Here is a 22,299-nt window from a genome sequence, read left to right on the forward strand (position 1 = left end):
ATCAATATAATATAATTGATTTGACAATAAGAAAAAACTATATTGACATTTGACACCTAATTTAATGTTGACACTAGGCAATACAAATATAAATTATTGCCTCCACTAAAATTTAAAATCGACCATTTTAAGAATAGGTCATTATTTATTGAAGTAAATTATTAATAAAATTAGTAAGTATCTATATATAAATTAATAATTTAATTGTGTGTTTTAGATTTCAACATCTGATTAGAATGCTAATCCAGTACCATATAAAGATGCTGAATTACTATTGATAACGGAAACAAAAACAAACAATGCAATGGTTTTTGGGTGTAGTTGGAAGACAAAAAAATATTTTAATTAAAAAAAAATTATAATAAATATTAAAAAGTAAAATTAAATAATCTTATTCTGTTTTAATTAAATCCTAAAAATTATTTATCTCCCAAAACAGGGAATGCAGTTACAATGGCAACATTATACGCACAAATTGACAAACTATCTCTGTTTCAATCGCGGTTTCACGGCCCCTTGGTCTATTTGTTTCTCTGTCTACGTAACCTTATAATAAAATTATTATACTCTTTGAAGCATGCTATTAAAAGGCTTGTATCTAGATCTGAAAAAAAAAATTATCTTGTCAGTGTGGCCAATTTAGGATTATTCATACATTAAGGGGTAGAATATTTGAGTTTTTAAAAAGAAAAAATTAACGAACAACAATTTAATGAAGAAGGTTTTTATACGATCATAACTTGGCTTACTAAATATCGAAATGTCGGAAGACTAAAATTATACGTAACAAAATTATTATTACGTTTATTTTACTTATATACATACTTTTTGTAATAAAATAATATTTACAATTTATATTTATTTGTTTGTTTTTTTTTCTGTTTGATTTCCACAATTTGAATCCATTGCTTCTTCTAAGAATATTTGAGTATTTAGGTTTGTCTATATATTATAATTAATTTTCATTATTTTTTTTTAATATATTTTATTGATATTTGAAAGTTTAAACGAACAAAATATTGCATATTCAACATTTCATTCATTTCATAAAATGTCAGTTTGGGTGCTTCGTGATAGGTAAAAGAACTCAAATGCTAATAACCCCATCTAATGTCAATGCACTTTGCTTCGGAAATTAAATAATACTTCCTTGACTTGCATATCTGCTGGTTAACACTTAACTGAGCGTGCGATTTATAAAAACGTTTGAGATTAATAAACGTCCCTAAAATGATATTAATATATATTTGTGTAGTTATTTTTATACTAATAATAATTTTAACAGCCTTGCATAAAAGTTTGGAAAAGAAAATTGTTTACAAGAATCTTAAAAATAGGCATGTTGTTATCACTGGTGGTTCAAGCGGTATTGGCAAATCTGCGGCTATTGAAGCGGTTAAATTAGGGGCTAATGTTACGATAATCGGTCGTGACAGTCAAAAACTTCTTTCAGCTTTTGGTGATATAACTAGGCATTGTAAACTATTAAGCGGACAAAAAGTTAATTATATTTCTTTAGATATCACATCGGACTATGATTCAATAGAGAAATGTTTATCTAAAGCAGAATCAGATATTGGACCAATATTTATGTTGATAAACTGTGCTGGAATGTGTATTTGTGGCAAGTTTGAAAATATGAAGGTAGAACATATAAAACAAATGATAGATTTAAATTATTTCGGTACAGCCTATCCAACAAGGTATGTTCTACCAGGAATGAAGAAACGTAATGAAGGCTTAATAGTATTTGTTTCTACAGAAGCTGCTCTGTTAGGTGAGTATATTCTGTTAATAATCATATGACTTTTCTTTTAATCGAGATGGCTAAGTGGGTAGAACATGTAAAACTCAATCAATGATTAACAGCTTCCTTGGGCATGCATAACTGAATTTTCATGTGCTTATTCAGTGTATTCATCATGCTCGGCGGTAAGGGAAGACATTGTAAGGAAACCTGCATGTGTGAAATAAAAATCTTCTGATCTATTATACCTTTAACTCAAAAAAAGACGGGTCAATAGCGTATTGGACATTTAGAGGCTGTCAGAACTAGCTTAAAGGCCCAGCATATGAGACTTTAAGCTTATTATATTAAATTTTATGTTATGTTAAATTTAATTAATTTATAATGCGTAGGAATGATTCTGTTTATTATTTAAAAATTGTTTTCTAACCAGTAATAATTTTCAAACAGATGTTTCAAACTTAAAAATTAGATAAGTGCAAGTTACAAAACTAATGTATATATTTCAGGAATATATGGATACAGCGCATATGGTGCTGCAAAATGGGCAGTTCGTGGTCTGGCTGAATCTGTCTTCATGGAGTTAATCGGTACTAATGTGAGATTGACACTTGCATTTCCACCAGACACTGATACACCTGGATTCAAAAATGAAGAACTCACAAAACCTAAAGAGACAAAACTGATATCTGGTTCTGGAGGTCTTCGCACACCTAAGGAAGTTGGTAGAAAAATGATAAGGGACGCATTGGTTAGTGAATAATATTATTTTTATTACTTAAGGTAGAGTCTTTTCATATGAAACATTTATTATGTAATATGCAAGTCATCATGACGTTTGTTTAAATAACAATAAACATCCTACTAAAGATCAATTGATAATAATTGAAATGACTTTGTGAATCTATTGTGTTGAACTTTGCTTTTATTCCAATGTATAAATATGTGTAAATTTGTGCTTATAATTCATCTTGTGCTTGAGGGTGAAGGAAAATATCTTGAGGAAACCTACGTGTGTCTAGTTTCATTGAAATTATGCCACATGTGTATTCTATCAACCCGAATTGGAGCGGCGTGGTGGAATAAGCTTCATACCTACTCCTCAAAAGGGAAAGGAGGCCTTAGCCCAGCAGTGGGAAATTAACAGGCTGTTACTGTGTAAATATGCTGCATGATTTTTTTCTAAATGTAAATATATATTCACAAATATTTATATTTACTCTATGGTGCAAACCCATCGCATATACCATGTTTAATATTTTTTAGTTGCCAATTTCTACATAATATGACTACTTAATAATATTATACATATTTCTGACAGTTCAAATTTGTTTCTATTGCAGAATGGCAAGATATACTCTGTATTCGGTTTTAGCGGTCACTTACTATCAATTTTATACTGTGGGACAATCGACAACCTTACACAAGTTCTACTACAAATATTTTCTATGGGTATTTTGAAGGCTATTATGGTTGGAGTACAGTTATCATTCCATAAAATTGTGCGAGATGGTTTGAAAGAATACGAAGTTAATGAAAATGATAAAGAAAAAAGTTTATAACAATATACCAAAAATGTGTCTAGTCCCATATTATTAATAGCCAAATTAAATGAAATTATAACTTTTTATCGATCTAAATTTACATATTTATTTTAATTAATGTAGTTTTTAAAGTTAAAATAGAAAAATAGATAAAAATTTGTGTAATTATTTTAACTATGTGCATGTACTGAATTGCTGTTATTAATTTATCTATTATTTCTATCGTTAATGTGGTCTAAAGTATTTGAATAAAAAATAATAATCGTATAAGATATTTTATTTACGTCCCACATTGTTCTTATATCACATATGGTTTTACTGGTGGTAGAGCTTTGTGCAAGCTCATCTGGGTAGGTACCACCCACTCATCAGATATTCTACCGCGAAACAGCAGTACTTGGTATTATTGTGTTCCGGTTTAAAGAGTAAGTGAGCCACACAAGGGACATAACATCTTAGTTCTCAAGGTTGGTGGCACATTGGTATTGTAACTGAATACTTTCAATTATATATTCGTAGTTTGCCTTTATTAAACATGTTAAATCATTTGTTCTAATTTTTTTTGGGCAACAAAATTTTTGGTAACTTAATTCGAATAAAAGATAATGTAATCACTACGTTTTGAGTTTGTTAATATATATATATAAAAGAAAATACTTGTATTCAATGATTTAGGTATTTAGTGTTTTAAGATAAATCTTAAAACACTAAATACTACTAAAAATTAAGTAGTTGATGATATCCTTGGCTCGCAGCATGAAATAAAAACCTGCATAGTGGTGACTTGAACATGTTTAAGAATATATTTCTCTTATTAATAAAAATACAATTCACTTTAAAGATGTAAAGACAAGATTAAGATACTTAAATATTATATTACATGCAAGAAATGGGCGGTACATAAAAATAAAGAACGACAAATTAAACTGTTCACACAAAATAATGTGGGTATGACAAAACACATACCTATGCAATATTACGTACCGTCTCTGTTATAGCAATTAATCTAACTGTAGGTAATGTACGAATTATTATTTTTAAGAATAATACAATAATCAAATAAATGAATATCAGTCGCTAATAGTATTAAATTAAACTCTTAAAAACAATATCATAACAAATGCAAATAATTTTAAGGCCTTGAAAACACTTTTAAGAGGTGGTTTTTTCTTTTTTTGTTGTAAAAAGTAAAAGACTGCTCCTATGCTAAATATTATTTTTAGAACTACCTGAATTATGCTATATGCATAGAACGTGCAAAAGCGTTCTGTAGTATAACGTACAACAACGTCGGGGATATGCAAATTATCAACTATGATACGGGTATGTTCAAGATAATGCTATTCTCAACATTGACGTAATTACTTTTTTTATTTTGGAACTATGGGATTGGTTTATATTATGGTGTTTACATTAGTTACTGCCATTTTGAGAGGCACGTGTACAATTCAATGATACGCTTTACAAAAAATCCCTTAGGAGTCTCCTTCAACAATAACGCGTTCTACTTATTCTTTACATTCTACTCTGCCGGAACTCCGTACATAAATTGTTTGCAATATTAATAGTGATCGAAATAATAGAAATAATTTTATTTAAAATATTTTTAACTTTCAGTTAGTTCTTAAAATCGATGTGCACGAGATAACATTATTATTTGTAAGTTATTAATAGTCTGTTATTTTAGAAGGTCTGCCTGTAATACCGCCGCGACAAGCAGGCGTAGAAATATTCGACTGTCCAAGCGATTGGCTGCTAATAGCCGCCGTCCGGTTGTGTGGCGAACGTCTAAATGATGGCTCTATTCTACAGGATTTTACTTTGAATGCGCCTGTGACAGGTTTTATATGGAAAACTTTACAACATACATTTTCATGTGCTTAATTTGTGGTTACAATCCATCACGTGCTTGACGGTGAAGGAAAACATCGTGAGGAAATGTGTTTAATTTCACTGAAATTCTATCAAATGTGTATTCCACCAACCCGCATTGGAGCAGCGTGGTGGAATAAGCTCCAACCTTCTCTTCAAAAAAGCAGGGGAGGACATTCACAGTGTTACTTTTAGTTTTACCAGTAATGCTTGAAATATTTTTATGAAAAAAACAAACGAATGACTTATATTTTATTAAGTTTAATTATTTTACTCAAGTTATGGAATTTGTTGTTTCAGATGATGGAGCGGGTCCAATTGTAATATGGTTCAGATCAGACGGAATATACGTCGGTCGAGGTTTCAAGTTAAGCTACCAACAAAATGATTGTACTAAATAAATACTGTTGATTGCTATTTTACAAAAAATGGGTATGTGAAAATACATACATAGTTTTTTTGTATTGAATATGGTAAACATTGAAATGTTTAGGCAAGTATTTACTACCTACATCATCTTCGTTAAAATACCTACATAAATACTTAATACCTCGAAAACTATGTCAGCTTTGTAAAAGTGTATTCCTTTACGATTTTATTAATCTTTTAACTCAGGCTGAAGTGGAAGTGGAATAGGAAGGCAGACGAGCATAAGGGCCACCTGATGGTAAGTGGTCACCAACGCCCATAGACATTGGCATTGTAAGAAATGTTAACCATCGCTTACATCACCAATGTAAAACCAAGGTTGGTGGCGCATTGGTATTGTAACCATCAATTACAATACCAATGTGCCACCAACCGTGGGAACTAAGATGTTATGTCCCTTGTGCCTGTAATTACACTGGCTCACTCACCCTTTAAATCGGAACACAATAATACCAAGTACTGCTGTTTTGCAGTAGAATATCTGATGAGTGGGTGGTACCTACCCAGACGAGCTTGCACAAAGCTGTGCAAGTGCCTTTATCAACATTACACGTGATTATCTGATCTTATTCATATTTTAATGTATAAAATAAGGATCATTGACCTATAAATAAAATATACCCATGAGTGTATCTTGGTCAAAGTATTTATAAAGTTATGTATATATAACATCAGACTCATGTAAGACAGATTTTTTTTTTTTTTTATATAGAATAGGAAGGCAGACGAGCATAAGGGCCACCTGATGGAAAGTGGTCACCAAAGTAACACATTGGTATTATAACCATCAATTACAATACCAATGTGTCACCAACCTTGGGAACTAAGATGTTATGTCCCTTGTGCCTGTAATTACACTGGCTCACTCACTCTTTAAACCGGAACACAATAATACCAAGTACTGCTGTTTTGCGGTAGAATATCTGATGAGTGGGTGGTACCTACCCAGATGAGCTTGCACAAAGCTCTACCACCAGTAAAACCAGATGTGATATAAGAACAATGTGGGAGGTAAATAAAATATCTTATACGATTATTATTTTTTATCCAAATACTTTAGACCACATTAACAATAGAAATAATAGATAAATTAATAACAGCAATTCAGTACATCTAACATCGCCTCACATGCACATAGTTAAAATAATTACACAAATTTTTATCTATTTTTCTATTTTAACTTTAAAAACTACATTAATTAAAATAAATATGTAAATTTAGATGGATAAAAAGTTATAGTTTCATTTAATTTGGCTATTAATGATATGGGACTAGACACATTTTTGGTATATTGTTATAAACTTTTTTCTTTATCATTTTCATTAACTTCGTATTCTTTCAAACCATCTCGCACAATTTTATGGAATGATAACTGTACTCCAACCATAATAGCCTTCAAAATACCCATAGAAAATATTTGTAGTAGAACTTGTGTAAGGTTGTCGATTGTCCCACAGTATAAAATTGATAGTAAGTGTTTTTTGTGTTGAAATAGAACAAGTATCTGTAACGTAAAACTGTGACAACGCCATGATCTTGACAGGCTCTTCCAGGAGCTTTTCAAGTGTTCTGTGTTGTTAGGGCGTAATTTTGCGTGCATCAGAATGACTACAAACTGACAGATCAGCTTTAAAACCTACCTAAACATACATTTTTAGTAAATCACTGACTCAAAAAATAAAGATATAATATTAGCAAAATCAAAAAAATATAAATTAAATAACATTAACAGGTCAAAAGTTAAAGAAAATAAATGAAAAGCAATAAAAAAAACTATGTGTGTGATTGTGAGACGACATATGTGTAACTTTCTGGCATCGTCCATGAATTTTTTTTACTATATTTTTAAAAACGGAATAATAACTGTAGGCAGTGACTGTGGAGTCGCGAGAAGTAGCTCAATTTCTACTTCAAAATAAAAGAGAAAAAAGTATTGATAGATTTTTTATTATTTATGTCAATAACTACTTGTAAATAAATTATTTTATTAACTATCAGGTAACAAACAAAGGAATCCTTAATAAGACACGAAACAAAAATAACAGGACCAAACAGAACCAATAACATTTCTCATAACGCCCATTTTCCCATAATTACCATCCATAGGCCAGGCCAAATCCATTAGTATAGGTCATGTGTGATACCGCAGGTGCAGCAGAGAATGCCACGCCCAAAAGACCGGCTGCCACCTTAAATTAAATAATGTTAACAATATTTTTTATTATGACATTTAAAAACACTTAAGAACATTATACATAATATGCTGAATTTCTTCATTGGTGTTTGGTTTGAATTCGGATTGAGACAACTACTGGGTTTTTCTTACAAAAATATCACATTAACAGCACAGCACTGGAAACCTAGCGGTGTAACAAGTCCAGCGGATGGTTGTCCCTTCGGGCTATGAGAGTTCGGACTTTACACCCACACTTGTGCCCTATAATATTATCTTCATCATTATTATTAGACAATAATAAAAGTAAAGTTTAATCGAAGATATTTACTACCGGACAGAAATTGTTTGTTGTTGAAACAGAAATCATTGAAGCTGATAGATAATATAAAGCTGAAAGATAATAGGATTTTCCAATTTTCCAGATCATAAGATAAAGCTGAAAGATAATAGGATTTTCCAGTTTTTACCATTCATAACTTATACTTATTTATCATGTAAGTGCTGCCAGCATTAGCTAAAAAAATGTCCCGATTTTCGATAAAAAATATCAACTCGTCGACAATGTAAACAAATAAATACAGAGTCCAATAATAACCTAAAGTGCTTCGTTATATGTAAATATGTTATTTAAATTTATTCGTTCTCCTATTTATAATTTCCTAACGACAATAACATTTAACATTATTCATGAATTTATAATAATATTAGATTCCGAGTCAAGAGGTTAACATAGAAATATATGTGGCAACCACTCTTTATTAATAATTTAATTGTTTGTTTTAGATTTCAACATCTGATTAGAATGCTAATCCAGTACCATATAAAGATGCTGAATTACAATTGATAACGGAAACAAAAACAAACAATGCAATGGTTTTTGGGTGTAGTTGGAAGACAAAAAAATATTTTAATTAAAAAAAAATTATAATAAATATTAAAAAGTAAAATTAAATAATCTTATTCTGTTTTAATTAAATCCTAAAAATTATTTATCTCCCAAAACAGGGAATGCAGTTACTATGGCAACATTATACGCACAAATTGACAAACTATCTCTGTTTCAATCGCGGTTTCACGGCCCCTTGGTCTATTTGTTTCTCTGTCTACGTAACCTTATAATAAAATTATTATACTCTTTGAAGCATGCTATTAAAAGGCTTGTATCTAGATCTGAACAAAAAAATTATCTTGTCAGTGTGGCCAATTTAGGATTATTCATACATTAAGGGGTAGAATATTTGAGTTTTTAAAAAGAAAAAATGAACGAACAACAATTTAATGGAGAAGGTTTTTATACGATCATAACTTGGCTTACTAAATATCGAAATGTCGGAAGACTAAAATTATACGTAACATAATTATTATTACGTTTATTTTACTTGTATACATACTTTTTGTAATAAAATAATATTTACAATTTATATTTATTTGTTTGTTTTTTTTCTGTTTGATTTCCACAATTTGAATCCATTGCTTCTTCTAAGAATATTTGAGTATTTAGGTTTGTCTACATATTATAATTAATTTTCATTATTTTTTTTTAATATATTTTATTGATATTTGAAAGTTTAAACGAACAAAATATTGCATATTCAACATTTCATTCATTTCATAAAATGTCAGTTTGGGTGCTTCGTGATAGGTAAAAGAACTCAAATGCTAATAACCCCATCTAATGTCAATGCACTTTGCTTCGGAAATTAAATAATACTTCCTTGACTTGCATATCTGCTGGTTAACACTTAACTGAGCGTGCGATTTATAAAAACGTTTGAGATTAATAAACGTCCCTAAAATGATATTAATATATATTTGTGTAGTTATTTTTATACTAATAATAATTTTAACAGCCTTGCATAAAAGTTTGGAAAAGAAAATTGTTTACAAGAATCTTAAAAATAGGCATGTTGTTATCACTGGTGGTTCAAGCGGTATTGGCAAATCTGCGGCTATTGAAGCGGTTAAATTAGGGGCTAATGTTACGATAATCGGTCGTGACAGTCAAAAACTTCTTTCAGCTTTTGGTGATATAACTAGGCATTGTAAACTATTAAGCGGACAAAAAGTTAATTATATTTCTTTAGATATCACATCGGACTATGATTCAATAGAGAAATGTTTATCTAAAGCAGAATCAGATATTGGACCAATATTTATGTTGATAAACTGTGCTGGAATGTGTATTTGTGGCAAGTTTGAAAATATGAAGGTAGAACATATAAAACAAATGATAGATTTAAATTATTTCGGTACAGCCTATCCAACAAGGTATGTTCTACCAGGAATGAAGAAACGTAATGAAGGCTTAATAGTATTTGTTTCTACAGAAGCTGCTCTGTTAGGTGAGTATATTCTGTTAATAATCATATGACTTTTCTTTTAATCGAGATGGCTAAGTGGGTAGAACATGTAAAACTCAATCAATGATTAACAGCTTCCTTGGGCATGCATAACTGAATTTTCATGTGCTTATTCAGTGTATTCATCATGCTCGGCGGTAAGGGAAGACATTGTAAGGAAACCTGCATGTGTGAAATAAAAATCTTCTGATCTATTATACCTTTAACTCAAAAAAAGACGGGTCAATAGCGTATTGGACATTTAGAGGCTGTCAGAACTAGCTTAAAGGCCCAGCATATGAGACTTTAAGCTTATTATATTAAATTTTATGTTATGTTAAATTTAATTAATTTATAATGCGTAGGAATGATTCTGTTTATTATTTAAAAATTGTTTTCTAACCAGTAATAATTTTCAAACAGATGTTTCAAACTTAAAAATTAGATAAGTGCAAGTTACAAAACTAATGTATATATTTCAGGAATATATGGATACAGCGCATATGGTGCTGCAAAATGGGCAGTTCGTGGTCTGGCTGAATCTGTCTTCATGGAGTTAATCGGTACTAATGTGAGATTGACACTTGCATTTCCACCAGACACTGATACACCTGGATTCAAAAATGAAGAACTCACAAAACCTAAAGAGACAAAACTGATATCTGGTTCTGGAGGTCTTCGCACACCTAAGGAAGTTGGTAGAAAAATGATAAGGGACGCATTGGTTAGTGAATTATATTATTTTTATTACTTAAGGTAGAGTCTTTTCATATGAAACATTTATTATGTAATATGCAAGTCATCATGACGTTTGTTTAAATAACAATAAACATCCTACTAAAGATCAATTGATAATAATTGAAATGACTTAGTGAATCTATTGTGTTGAACTTTGCTTTTATTCCAATGTATAAATATGTGTAAATTTGTGCTTATAATTCATCTTGTGCTTGAGGGTGAAGGAAAATATCGTGAGGAAACCTACGTGTGTCTAGTTTCATTGAAATTATGCCACATGTGTATTCTATCAACCCGAATTGGAGCGGCGTGGTGGAATAAGCTTCATACCTACTCCTCAAAAGGGAAAGGAGGCCTTAGCCCAGCAGTGGGAAATTAACAGGCTGTTACTGTGTAAATATGCTGCATGATTTTTTTCTAAATGTAAATATATATTCACAAATATTTATATTTACTCTATGGTGCAAACCCATCGCATATACCATGCTTAATATTTTTTAGTTGCCAATTTCTACATAATATGACTACTTAATAATATTATACATATTTCTGACAGTTCAAATTTGTTTCTATTGCAGAATGGCAAGATATACTCTGTATTCGGTTTTAGCGGTCACTTACTATCAATTTTATACTGTGGGACAATCGACAACCTTACACAAGTTCTGCTACAAATATTTTCTATGGGTATTTTGAAGGCTATTATGGTTGGAGTACAGTTATCATTCCATAAAATTGTGCGAGATGGTTTGAAAGAATACAAAGTTAATGAAAATGATAAAGAAAAAAGTTTATAACAATATACCAAAAATGTGTCTAGTCCCATATCATTAATAGCCAAATTAAATGAAACTATAACTTTTTATCTATCTAAATTTACATATTTATTTTAATTAATGTAGTTTTTAAAGTTAAAATAGAAAAATAGATAAAAATTTGTGTAATTATTTTAACTATGTGCATGTGAGGCGATGTTAGATGTACTGAATTGCTGTTATTAATTTATCTATTATTTCTATCGTTAATGTGATCTAAAGTATTTGGATAAAAAATAATAATCGTATAAGATATTTTATTTACCTCCCACATTGTTCATATATCACATCTGGTTTTACTGGTGGTAGAGCTTTGTGCAAGCTCATCTGGGTAGGTACCACCCACTCATCAGATATTCTACCGCAAAACAGCAGTACTTGGTATTATTGTGTTCCGGTTTAAAGAGTGAGTGAGCCAGTGCAATTACAGGCACAAGGGACATAACATCTTAGTTCTCAAGGTTGGTGGCACATTGCTATTGTAATTGATGGTTATAATACCAATGTGTTACTTTGGTGACCACTTTCCATCAGGTGGCCTTTATGCTTGTCTGCCTTCCTATTCTATATAAAAAAAAAAAATCTGTCTTACATGAGTCTGATGTTATATATACATAACTTTATAAATACTTTGACCAAGATACACTCATGGGTATATTTTATTTATAGGTCAATGATCCTTATTTTATACATTAAAATATGAATAAGATCAGATAATCACGTGTAATGTTGATAAAGGCACTTCAGCCTGAGTTAAAAGATTAATAAAATCGTAAAGCAATACACTTTTACAAAGCTGACATAGTTTTCGAGGTATTAAGTATCTATGTAGGTATTTTAACGAAGATGATGTAGATAGTAAATACTTGCCTAATCATTTCAATGTTTACCATATTCAATACAATAAAAATAGGTATGTATTTTCACACTTTGTTTCTATCAGCCGCTATATTTGTTCAAAGTAAAATAGCAATCAAGAGTATTTATTTAGTACAATCATTTTGTTGGTAGCTTAACTTGAAACCTCGACCGACGTATATTCCGTCTGATCTGAACCATATTACAATTGGACCCGCTCCATCATCTGAAACAACAAATTCCATAACTTGAGTAAAATAATTAAACTTAATAAAATATAAGTTCGTTTGTTTTTTTCATAAAAATATTTCAAGCATTACTGGTAAAACTAAAAGTAACACTGTGAATGTCCTCCCCTGCTTTTTTGAAGAGAAGGTTGGAGCTTATTCCACCACGCTGCTCCAATGCGGGTTGGTGGAATACACATTTGGTAGAATTTCAGTGAAATTAAACACATTTCCTCACGATGTTTTCCTTCACCGTCAAGCACGTGATGGATTGTAACCACAAATTAAGCACATGAAAATGTATGTTGTAAAGTTTTCCATATAAAACCTGTCACAGGCGCATTCAAAGTAAAATCCTGTAGAATAGAGCCATCGTTTAGACGTTCGCCACACAACCGGACGGCGGCTATTAGCAGCCAATCGCTTGGACAGTCGAATATTTCTACGCCTGCTTGTCGCGGCGGTATTACAGGCAGACCTTCTAAAATAACAGACTATTAATAACTTACAAATAATAATGTTATCTCGTGCACATCGATTTTAAGAACTAACTGAAAGTTAAAAATATTTTAAATAAAATTATTTCTATTATTTCGATCACTATTAATATTGAAAACGATTTATGTACGGAGTTCCGGCAGAGTAGAATGTAAAGAATAAGTAGAACGCGTTATTGTTGAAGGAGACTCCTAAGGGATTTTTTGTAAAGCGTATCATTGAATTGTACACGTGCCTCTCAAAATGGCAGTAACTAATGTAAACACCATAATATAAACCAATCCCATAGTTCCAAAATAAAAAAAGTAATTACGTCAATGTTGAGAATAGCATTATCTTGAACATACCCGTATCATAGTTGATAATTTGCATATCCCCGACGTTGTTGTACGTTATACTACAGAACGCTTTTGCACGTTCTATGCATATAGCATAATTCAGGTAGTTCTAAAAATAATATTTAGCATTAAGGAGCAGTCTTTTACTTTTTACAACAAAAAAAGAAAAAACCACCTCTTAAAAGTGTTTTCAAGGCCTTAAAATTATTTGCATTTATTATGATATTGTTTTTAAGAGTTTAATAATATTAGCGACTGATATTCATTTATTTGATTATTGTATTATTCTTAAAAATAATAATTCGTACATTACCTACAGTTAGATTAATTGCTATAACAGAGACGGTACGTAATATTGCATAGGTATGTGTTTTGTCATACCCACATTATTTTGTGTAAACAGTTTAATTTGTCGTTCTTTATTTTTATGTACCGCCCATGTCTTGCATGTAATATAATATTTAAGTATCTTAATCTTGTCTTTACATCTTTAAAGTGAATTGTATTTTTATTAATAAGAGAAATATATTCTTAAACATGTTCAAGTCACCACTATGCAGGTTTTTATTTCATGCTGCGAGCCAAGGATATCATCAACTACTTAATTTTTAGTAGTATTTAGTGTTTTAAGATTTATCTTAAAACACTAAATACCTAAATCATTGAATACAAGTATTTTCTTTTATATATATATATTAACAAACTCAAAACGTAGTGATTACATTATCTTTTATTCGAATTAAGTTACCAAAAATATTGTTGCCCAAAAAAAAATAGAACAAATGATTTAACATGTTTAATAATGGCAAACTACGAATATGTGATTGAAAGTATTCAGATGATACAAATCGCTTTCGATTTAGACAGGTGTTAAATTGTGTGAACGCGGCGTAACTTAAAATATTGTATTATCGACGTATTGTTAATGTAAATATTTAATTAAGTGTGCTGGAAACTTACCAAGTAACTAGGTATCCTTGGGATTCCTATTTCGGATGTGTCGCGGTAATTAAATGATTCCAGATATCCGTGTTCCGCCTTGAAGTATTGTAAGCATCCTGATGGAGCTTTTAAATTATCACAGGAAGTCAATTGAGTTACCTGTATAAAACTTATATTCACTGTAAATTTGTACCAATTGACATGAAGATTTGTAACTAGGTTAAAATTAAAACATATTACAATTGTTTATAAAGCGAGGTACAGTTATTATACTTTAAAGAACAGGATTTTATAAATTCTATTTTTAGCAGTAATTCCGAGCCAAATGGTATTTGAAATCGCTAGTTTTTTATAGGCAGAGATAGTTCAAAGTTCATATATATAATATATTTTTATAATAATAATTTGTTTGACTGCCTCGTTGGTCTAGTTGATAGATGTAAGGCCCGGAGGTAATGGGTTCAAATCCCAGGTCGGGCCAATAAAAAGTTATTGGGATTTTATGTCGAAAATTTCAATAGCACTCTGAAGTCTGGAAGTGGAACACTCCCATGCCTTGAGAAGCACGTAAAGCCTTTGGTCCTGCGCCTGAATTCTTTCCGGTCGTGTCGGATTGCCGTCCCATCGGATTATGAGAGTTAGGGAATAGAGAGTGCACCTGTGTTTGCGCAGACAATTGTGCACTATAATATGTCCTGCGCAGTTGGCTAATTTTTCTTGAGATTGGCCGCCGTGGCCGAAATCGATTTGTATAATTAACGAAATATATTTGTATAATTATATTACATAAGACCATATAAATAATATTGTATAATACATAAATTGTTAAAAAATATATAAATGTTACCTTAATGGAAAATAAACGGTTTTCTTCCGATATTGTCTGAAATGAAAGAACTATTGGACCATCTGCATTCGAAACTTCTATATACGCTAAAAATGAATAAAATTAGATATTATACCTACGTGCTATGGCCAATTTCATAATTATTTAATAAACGTTATAATTTTCTATGAACTAATTTTAGTATTAATGATAAGACGGTATTTATATATTTGTCGGTTCGCCAAAGGGCTATATATACTATATCCGAGATGGCCCAGTGGTAAGAACGCGTGAATCTTAACCGATGATCGTGGGTTCAAAACCCGGGCGAGCACCACTGAATTTTCATGTGCTTAATTTGTGATTATAATTCATCTCGTGCTTTACGGTGAAGGAAAACATCGTGAGGAAACCTGCATGTGTCTAATTTCACTGAAATTCTGCCACATGTGTATTCCACCAACCCGCATTGGAGCAGCGTGGTGGAATAAGCTCCAAAAAACCTTCTCCTCAAAATGAGGAGAGGAGGCCTTTAGCCCAGCAGTGGGACATTCACAGGCTGTTTCGGTTCAAAGGGCTATATGGTAGTATGATCAATGTTGTTGGCCCTATTAGGAATATGTCAACTAATTAAAAATAATAAATTGCTTAGTTTCATCCTAATTATTGGATTAGATTATTGACAGTTGGCCACGATTATAAGGTTATACAAGGCTACTTGTGAGTAGGGTGTATGCGAGATAACTCGGTGGCAATTATCACGTAAATATTGTATAGTTACATAAATAAGATTAAAGTCATATAGCAATAATAATACAGGCACTTGCGTAAAGTTTCAGATATTGCAGTATCAATGTACAATGTGCTTGCTTTTATAATTAATATTCTCGGGCAAACAGATGGCAGACTTTTCAAGGTACCTACAAAATGGACTGTCTCAAAAAAGAAAATGGTAGGCGGCGGTATGTATCCGTATCTGGTGGAAGGAAAAATATGGGGTCATGATCCTCAGCAGTGCGGGAACGAGAAAACAGAGGGGCAAGTTGCAGGGACAAAATTAAAGAGACAATGTACGTTGCTAGTATCTATATAATTATACAGAGATAAATACATAACAATTCAGTACCTATCTATCCTCTGTTTGTTTTACAGGTAGCTATTGAGGAGCTATTATTTCGATGGAAAAAAGAGTAGAAAAATATGTTTGAAATTTTCAATAATAAATTTCTTATAGTCGAATTTCGACTACGGTTGAACACTTATATGTTTCGTAATTCACTGTAAAGTAAATAATTGACTTCTATGATTACATACCGTGCTGTCCAGAATTTATACCACAAAGGATAGGCATTACACTATTGACATTTTGTCCTGTAACTAAAAACTGATCTTGCTCACAACTCCCGCCTGTAGGCGGTAAAATCTAAAATCAGTACAGAGATACCATATAATATTTCACGCAAACAAAAAATAAACATTAATTAAAGAACATATGTTTATTTTTACCTCAAAACTAATAAAATCGAGTCGTATTTGCTTCACTTCATCAGAATATTTGTCTATTGTAAAAGAACAAGACAGCCTATCAGAGCTTGGCGTAGGATATCCAGGATTAGTGAACCATACACTAGAAGATGACGAACGGCCTTCGCATGTGAATAGCACTAAAATAATAACGTTCATTAAATTACCAAACGTCGAAACTGCCAAATTCTATTTATAATGAAACTTATCTTAAAAAATATAATTTAATAAGTAAGTTTTAATTTGTTATTTTGCAATTAAATGGTTTGTTTTCTTAGCGTCAACAGTTAAACTACTGGACAAATCAATTTTGTTTAAAAAAAAAACGCTTAAAATTATAATGTCACTTAATTTAATATGGATAACAAATCAATTAAATTAAAATTATTATTTATCTTACCTGGATGTCTATGGTAGATAGGTACCTAATAATTTACACTATAACAATCAAAATATGCGGTGTGATATATAACAATCAAAATATGCGGTGTGAATATATGCTAGAAAACAATAATAAGATTATTAATCTGGCCAATTTACTCACTAACGCAACATGTCCCATAGCCGTCAGCACAAGTTCCCATCGTTACTCCACCAATTTTTTGACAATCGTATTCATGAAGACAAGTCCCTTCGAATCCGTTAAATGACGAACACGTCACGTGATCGAATTCCACTACTTCAAATACATCTAAAAATCTGTTTCGACCTTTTGAATTAAAACGCTTTTTCTTTGGTTTTTGAGTACATCTTTGCTCGTTTCTTCGTTTGGACCGGTTTGTTTGAATTGTACTATTTTTGGGTATAGAATTATTTATATTTATATACGTATTTTCTGGTATACTATTAGCCATTACTATTTTTCGTGTCGTTGATTTTAGAAGTGTGGATATTAACATTGGATCAGAAGGCTTGAATCCTCGAATGTCAGTGTGGTAATCACGTACTGTGGAGGAAGCATTGTTCTTATTTAACAGGTTGCGATCTTCTTTATTAAATGGCGTAAATCTCTTCGTTTTTTCGTCTTTTTGATGTAGTCGCGATTCAAATAGTTCTTTTAAATTACTAATATCAGTCGCCAGGTACCAATTTTTACTGTGAATACACAATATATTGATTAAGATAATTAAATATTTATGATGTTTCATATTGAATTTAAAGTCATTGCTTCTGATACAGTTCAGTGCAAAAATTAAACTACAAGGTATGACTATGTACCATGGGTTTATAATGGTCGGGGGAGACAGCTTGACGGATCTAATTAAATGTTTTAGAAACCGTAATGATTTACTTCTTTGACCCACTTAAACAGTATGTGTCAGTTCGTCCACAATTAGTGTTTCTTGTTACAAGCCAGAATTATCGTGCGGCATCAATCATATGCTAGAATTATTATGCTTTTCCAACACTATACTATTCTTTTAATTATTATTATATACTATGACTTAAGGGGAGAGTGGCGTAAAAAGTACAATACATACAATATAAGTTTTTATATCGTACCTCTCAATAATACTCTATATAAATAAGTTTTATTTATTGTAATAGCTTCAATTTCAAATCATCAATGAAATAAAGAGCGAAATCTATGATTCGCTAAACATACAGCTAAGCAACGTTAGATAAGTAAGAGGAATATGTCTTATGTTTCTCTGATATTTAATTATTATGGAGCTTGTTATGTAGTTTGTAATACAACAACTTTGTATGCACGCCACGTATGTATTTATTATAAAACAAATTAAGTAACGAAATTTTCCAGAAATAGTAACATATAGTACCTAAATGTTTATGTTAAGAACTGTTATGTTCTTATAACAAACAACCTAGTTTTATTCAAATTAATGATAGCTTAGATAGCGTATACAGATATATATATTAAAAATATGTACATACACGGTCACATTCAAGTCTTATTTATATGCAAATATTTTAATAATGCAATATTCGATATACTTAGTTTAAAATTGTTTGAATTAGTATGTCATATATTATATATGTAATCAAAGGTCCGTTTGAACATGAATTAAATGTTATTGTTACTTGATGTAGTAGGGCTGGTAGTTGAGCCCTTAAGATACCTATTTTTTTTAATAAATATGTTCAAGGTGTTATTCTTATTAATATTATAAATGTGAAAGACAGTTTGATTGTTTGTTACTCTTTCACGTTTTAACTACTAAACCGATCATCTGAATTTCATGATGATTAAATACTCGATGTCAGGGGTATAGAAAAGAACGTAGTGTACCTAACGACCAAGGGAGGTGGTCATGTCCATGTCGGATGAAATAAACTATAGCCAAGCACAAGAGGAGTACATCAAAATAAACAATTTTGACACCGAATTGACGCGATATCATTGGTCGAGATCTTGAATAATCTATGATATTTACTATGGATTCGAAAAAATGGCGTTTTCAATGTCCGCGAAGTTGTAATCGGAACTTCAAAAGTTAAATTAATGTGGTTATAACTAGTCTTGAATTATAAATAAAGGTAAATTAATCAAGAACTGCTTATAGTGCATAATACACAGAACAATTAGCAAATCGCATGCAATTTGTAGATGTACGGCTTGTTTATCTTTACTACTAATTCGATGTGTGTACGATGCATTTTCTGTCTCAACCACTATGTTGAACTAGCTTTTACCGGCGACTTTTCTGAACCGATATGATATAGAAACTTTCAAGAAAATAGCGTACTCATTCCTTAAAGGCCGGTAATGAACTTGCAAGCCCTCGGGTGTTGCAGGTGTCCATGGGTGTTGGTAGTCACTTTCCATCAAGTTAGCCTTCTGCTCGTTTGTCCCCTCTTACATAAAAAAGTACTAGCAAATTCAGGCAGGATAATGACTGCCGTTGCTATATATGTTTAATCGGGCGTACGCAGATCAACTCACAGAAGTTTCATCAAAATCGGATAAATGAATGACAAACATACAAACATTCGCTATCGTGTATAAGATAGATTAGTATCGTAATTCGTATATAACAATAAGCTAGCATTGACATAGTGCTAGATTACATTTAATATTATAATAAAAAATTCGCAACAGTTATTAATATTTATCTCATACCGGACATTAAAATCTAGAACAAACAAACGCTTTGTCCTTGTTAAACGACACCTGCATACGCTTTTACCGAAGCTCAGTATTCGAAATATACGTGATAAGTGTATTCTGACACATGCCCTTTAATACGAATTTGTCAGACAATAATATAAAAGGTAACACGGGCCCGTTTGAACACCATATCACAACGAACTTCAGAAACATTAACAATGATGCTAAAGGTAAGCTTGATAACTTTTTTTTAAATAATTATAACAGACAATGAAATATGTTATCTTGTAGCAATAAAAAAGGTCCGTACAAGAATCACTAATTAATTAATTGTGTTTATAATTAATGAATCAGACCGAATTACGGTGTAGCGCCAGCGATACTTTCTTTTTCATTTTGTATTTTGGAATGACAAAACGGCTTCAAATCTTAAGACCGACACAGACCGATACGCACTGTTGGAAGAGATTTGGTGCGGTGTGTGGATGTACATACGTGGTCTTCGGCCGTGCGTGAATAATCTGCAGAAACACGCACCGCGGCAAAACCACCTTAACTTGACCACCGACCTGCGTGAGAGACCTTTACGGCTGTTACTCGACTTTGTTGTATAATCGTGTTTTAGCTATTATTGTTGGTGTGTGTGGCCGTAGCTGTCCAGGCAGGATGGCTTATTGCACCTGCCACTTACTATGGCTCCTATGCCTATGGTGGCTGGAATCCATTCAGCTCATATCTAGCTCAACCGGCTATTGCTACACAACATTCTAATATACTAAGATCACCATTTAATTTGGGTCAGGTATGTTTTCGACATTATATGTCCTAAGTATACAAACATTATATTTACTTACATACAATTTGTTTGATCAAAGACACCATTTGGCATTATTTTATGGTAAGCTATTTGCCTGATGCCATCTTTTGGAATGGGTTTGAGTGTTCCCCAGTATGAGTGGTTTGATAGATGCGCTTAACGAAATTTCTCTTATGATATCATCAGATGTGGTGCCTTATGTGGCTATACCTATTCTCCTGCGTCGGAGTTATTCTTCTAGGTTTTTTCAAGACTGGTCTAAAGACTATCCCCAAATTATTTAAAACAAAGTCTCCTCGCTGTGTCTGTCTGTCTGATCGCGAACTCAAAAAATAGCAAATATATTTTTATACAATTTACACCAATGTATGGAGTAATTCATGAAGGAAGTTTAACTGTATAATTAATTTAGTTAAGCGTAAATTGATTGAAATATGACGATGATTGTTGAAAATGTTGTGCAAATCTAATTTGTTTATACTGAGTACGATATTTATTATTTGTATAAACGTTTTATACAAATCGTTATTTTCCTCGTGGAGTACTGTAATTATGCTTAATTTTAAATTAAATTTATTAGGTTTCTACCTACTCTAAGGCCGTAGATACTCCATTTTCGAGTGTGCGCAAAGCGGATGTACGTATAAGCAATCCCGGAATCGCAATCGCTCCAACTTACCATGGCATAGCTTCACCTCTAGTGTCCCATGTTGGCGCACCTCTACCTGTTCCTAGAGTAAGTTGATCCAATTATTATTTATAATTATTTTTAAGAAGTAGATATGTAGACCTTTATCGAAGCAAATTGGTATTGGTATATTGGTATTGGTATTGTATTGTATCTATAAGCAGGTAGTATAACCATTTTGATGTGCTTAAAATATTTAGGATTCATAAATGCTATAAATATAAATATAGTACGGTAAATTTTAAATCACCTATCAGCTTCAATGATTTCTGTTTCAACAACAAACAATTTCTGTCCGGTAGTAAATATCTTCGATTTAACTTTACTTTTATTATTTTCTAATAATAATGATGAAGATAATATTATAAGGCACAAGTGTGGGTGTAAAGTCCGAACTCTCATAGCCCGAAGGGACAACCATCCGCTGGACTTGTTACACCGCTAGGTTTCCAGTGCTGTGCTGTTAATGTGATATTTTTGTAAGAAAAACCCAGTAGTTGTCTCAATCCGAATTCAAACCCAACACCAATGAAGAAATTCAGCATATTATGTATAATGTTCTTAAGTGTTTTTAAATGTCATAATAAAAAATATTGTTAACATTGTTTAATTTAAGGTGGCAACCGGTCTTTTAGGCGTGGCATTCTCTGCTGCACCTGCGGTATCACACATGACCTATACTTATGGACTTGGCCTGGCCTATGGATGGTAATTATGGGAAAATGGGCGTTATGAGAAATGTTATTGGTTCTGTTTGGTCCTGTTATTTTTGTTTCGTGTCTTATTAAGGATTCCTTTGTTTGTTACCTGATAGTTAATAAAATAATTTATTTACAAGTAGTTATTGACAT

At 31.7% G+C, this 22,299-nt stretch overlaps 3 protein-coding genes and 1 long non-coding RNA gene across 6 annotated transcripts; 3 read left to right on the top strand and 1 right to left on the bottom strand.

Annotated features, from left to right (window-relative positions):
• Window positions 1-1,050: 1,050 nt before the first annotated feature.
• LOC126772225 (3-ketodihydrosphingosine reductase) lies at window positions 1,051-11,892 on the top strand. Of its 3 annotated transcripts, none has more exons than XM_050492495.1 (3): window positions 1,051-1,777; window positions 10,590-10,831; window positions 11,424-11,892. In XM_050492495.1, the coding sequence occupies exons 1-3, from the start codon at window positions 1,231-1,233 to the stop codon at window positions 11,640-11,642; spliced, it is 1,008 nt and encodes a 335-aa protein (XP_050348452.1). In that variant the 5' UTR covers window positions 1,051-1,230; the 3' UTR covers window positions 11,643-11,892. The 3 variants fall into 3 exon arrangements, with proteins under 3 accessions (XP_050348452.1, XP_050348451.1, XP_050348450.1); XM_050492494.1 differs by lacking the exons at window positions 10,590-10,831; window positions 11,424-11,892 and adding exons at window positions 2,257-2,498; window positions 3,091-3,442 and having other exon boundaries at window positions 1,055-1,777; XM_050492493.1 differs by lacking the exon at window positions 1,051-1,777 and adding an exon at window positions 9,397-10,110 and having other exon boundaries at window positions 11,424-11,890.
• LOC126772290 (uncharacterized) lies at window positions 4,518-5,555 on the top strand. The gene is made up of 3 exons (XR_007669640.1): window positions 4,518-4,614; window positions 4,979-5,131; window positions 5,464-5,555. It is a non-coding gene; the product is annotated as an uncharacterized LOC126772290 (long non-coding RNA).
• Window positions 11,893-11,965: 73 nt separating the features above from the next.
• On the bottom strand, window positions 11,966-18,246 carry LOC126772542 (uncharacterized). The gene is made up of 9 exons (XM_050492941.1): window positions 18,224-18,246; window positions 17,418-17,968; window positions 16,856-17,013; window positions 16,664-16,772; window positions 15,371-15,456; window positions 14,542-14,682; window positions 13,591-13,690; window positions 13,074-13,226; window positions 11,966-12,744 (listed from the first exon to the last, which is right to left on the bottom strand). Exons 1-9 carry the CDS (start codon window positions 18,244-18,246, stop codon window positions 12,644-12,646), a joined length of 1,422 nt encoding a protein of 473 aa, XP_050348898.1. The 3' UTR covers window positions 11,966-12,643.
• A 1,759-nt stretch (window positions 18,247-20,005) lies between these two features.
• On the top strand, window positions 20,006-22,167 carry LOC126772282 (pupal cuticle protein C1B-like). Its single transcript, XM_050492575.1, has 4 exons — window positions 20,006-20,173; window positions 20,569-20,745; window positions 21,341-21,496; window positions 22,065-22,167. Exons 1-4 carry the CDS (start codon window positions 20,162-20,164, stop codon window positions 22,158-22,160), a joined length of 441 nt encoding a protein of 146 aa, XP_050348532.1. The 5' UTR covers window positions 20,006-20,161; the 3' UTR covers window positions 22,161-22,167.
• Window positions 22,168-22,299: the final 132 nt, after the last annotated feature.

This window comes from Nymphalis io, chromosome 12 (assembly GCF_905147045.1).
Source record: "Nymphalis io chromosome 12, ilAglIoxx1.1, whole genome shotgun sequence".
Taxonomy (NCBI): domain Eukaryota; kingdom Metazoa; phylum Arthropoda; class Insecta; order Lepidoptera; family Nymphalidae; genus Nymphalis; species Nymphalis io.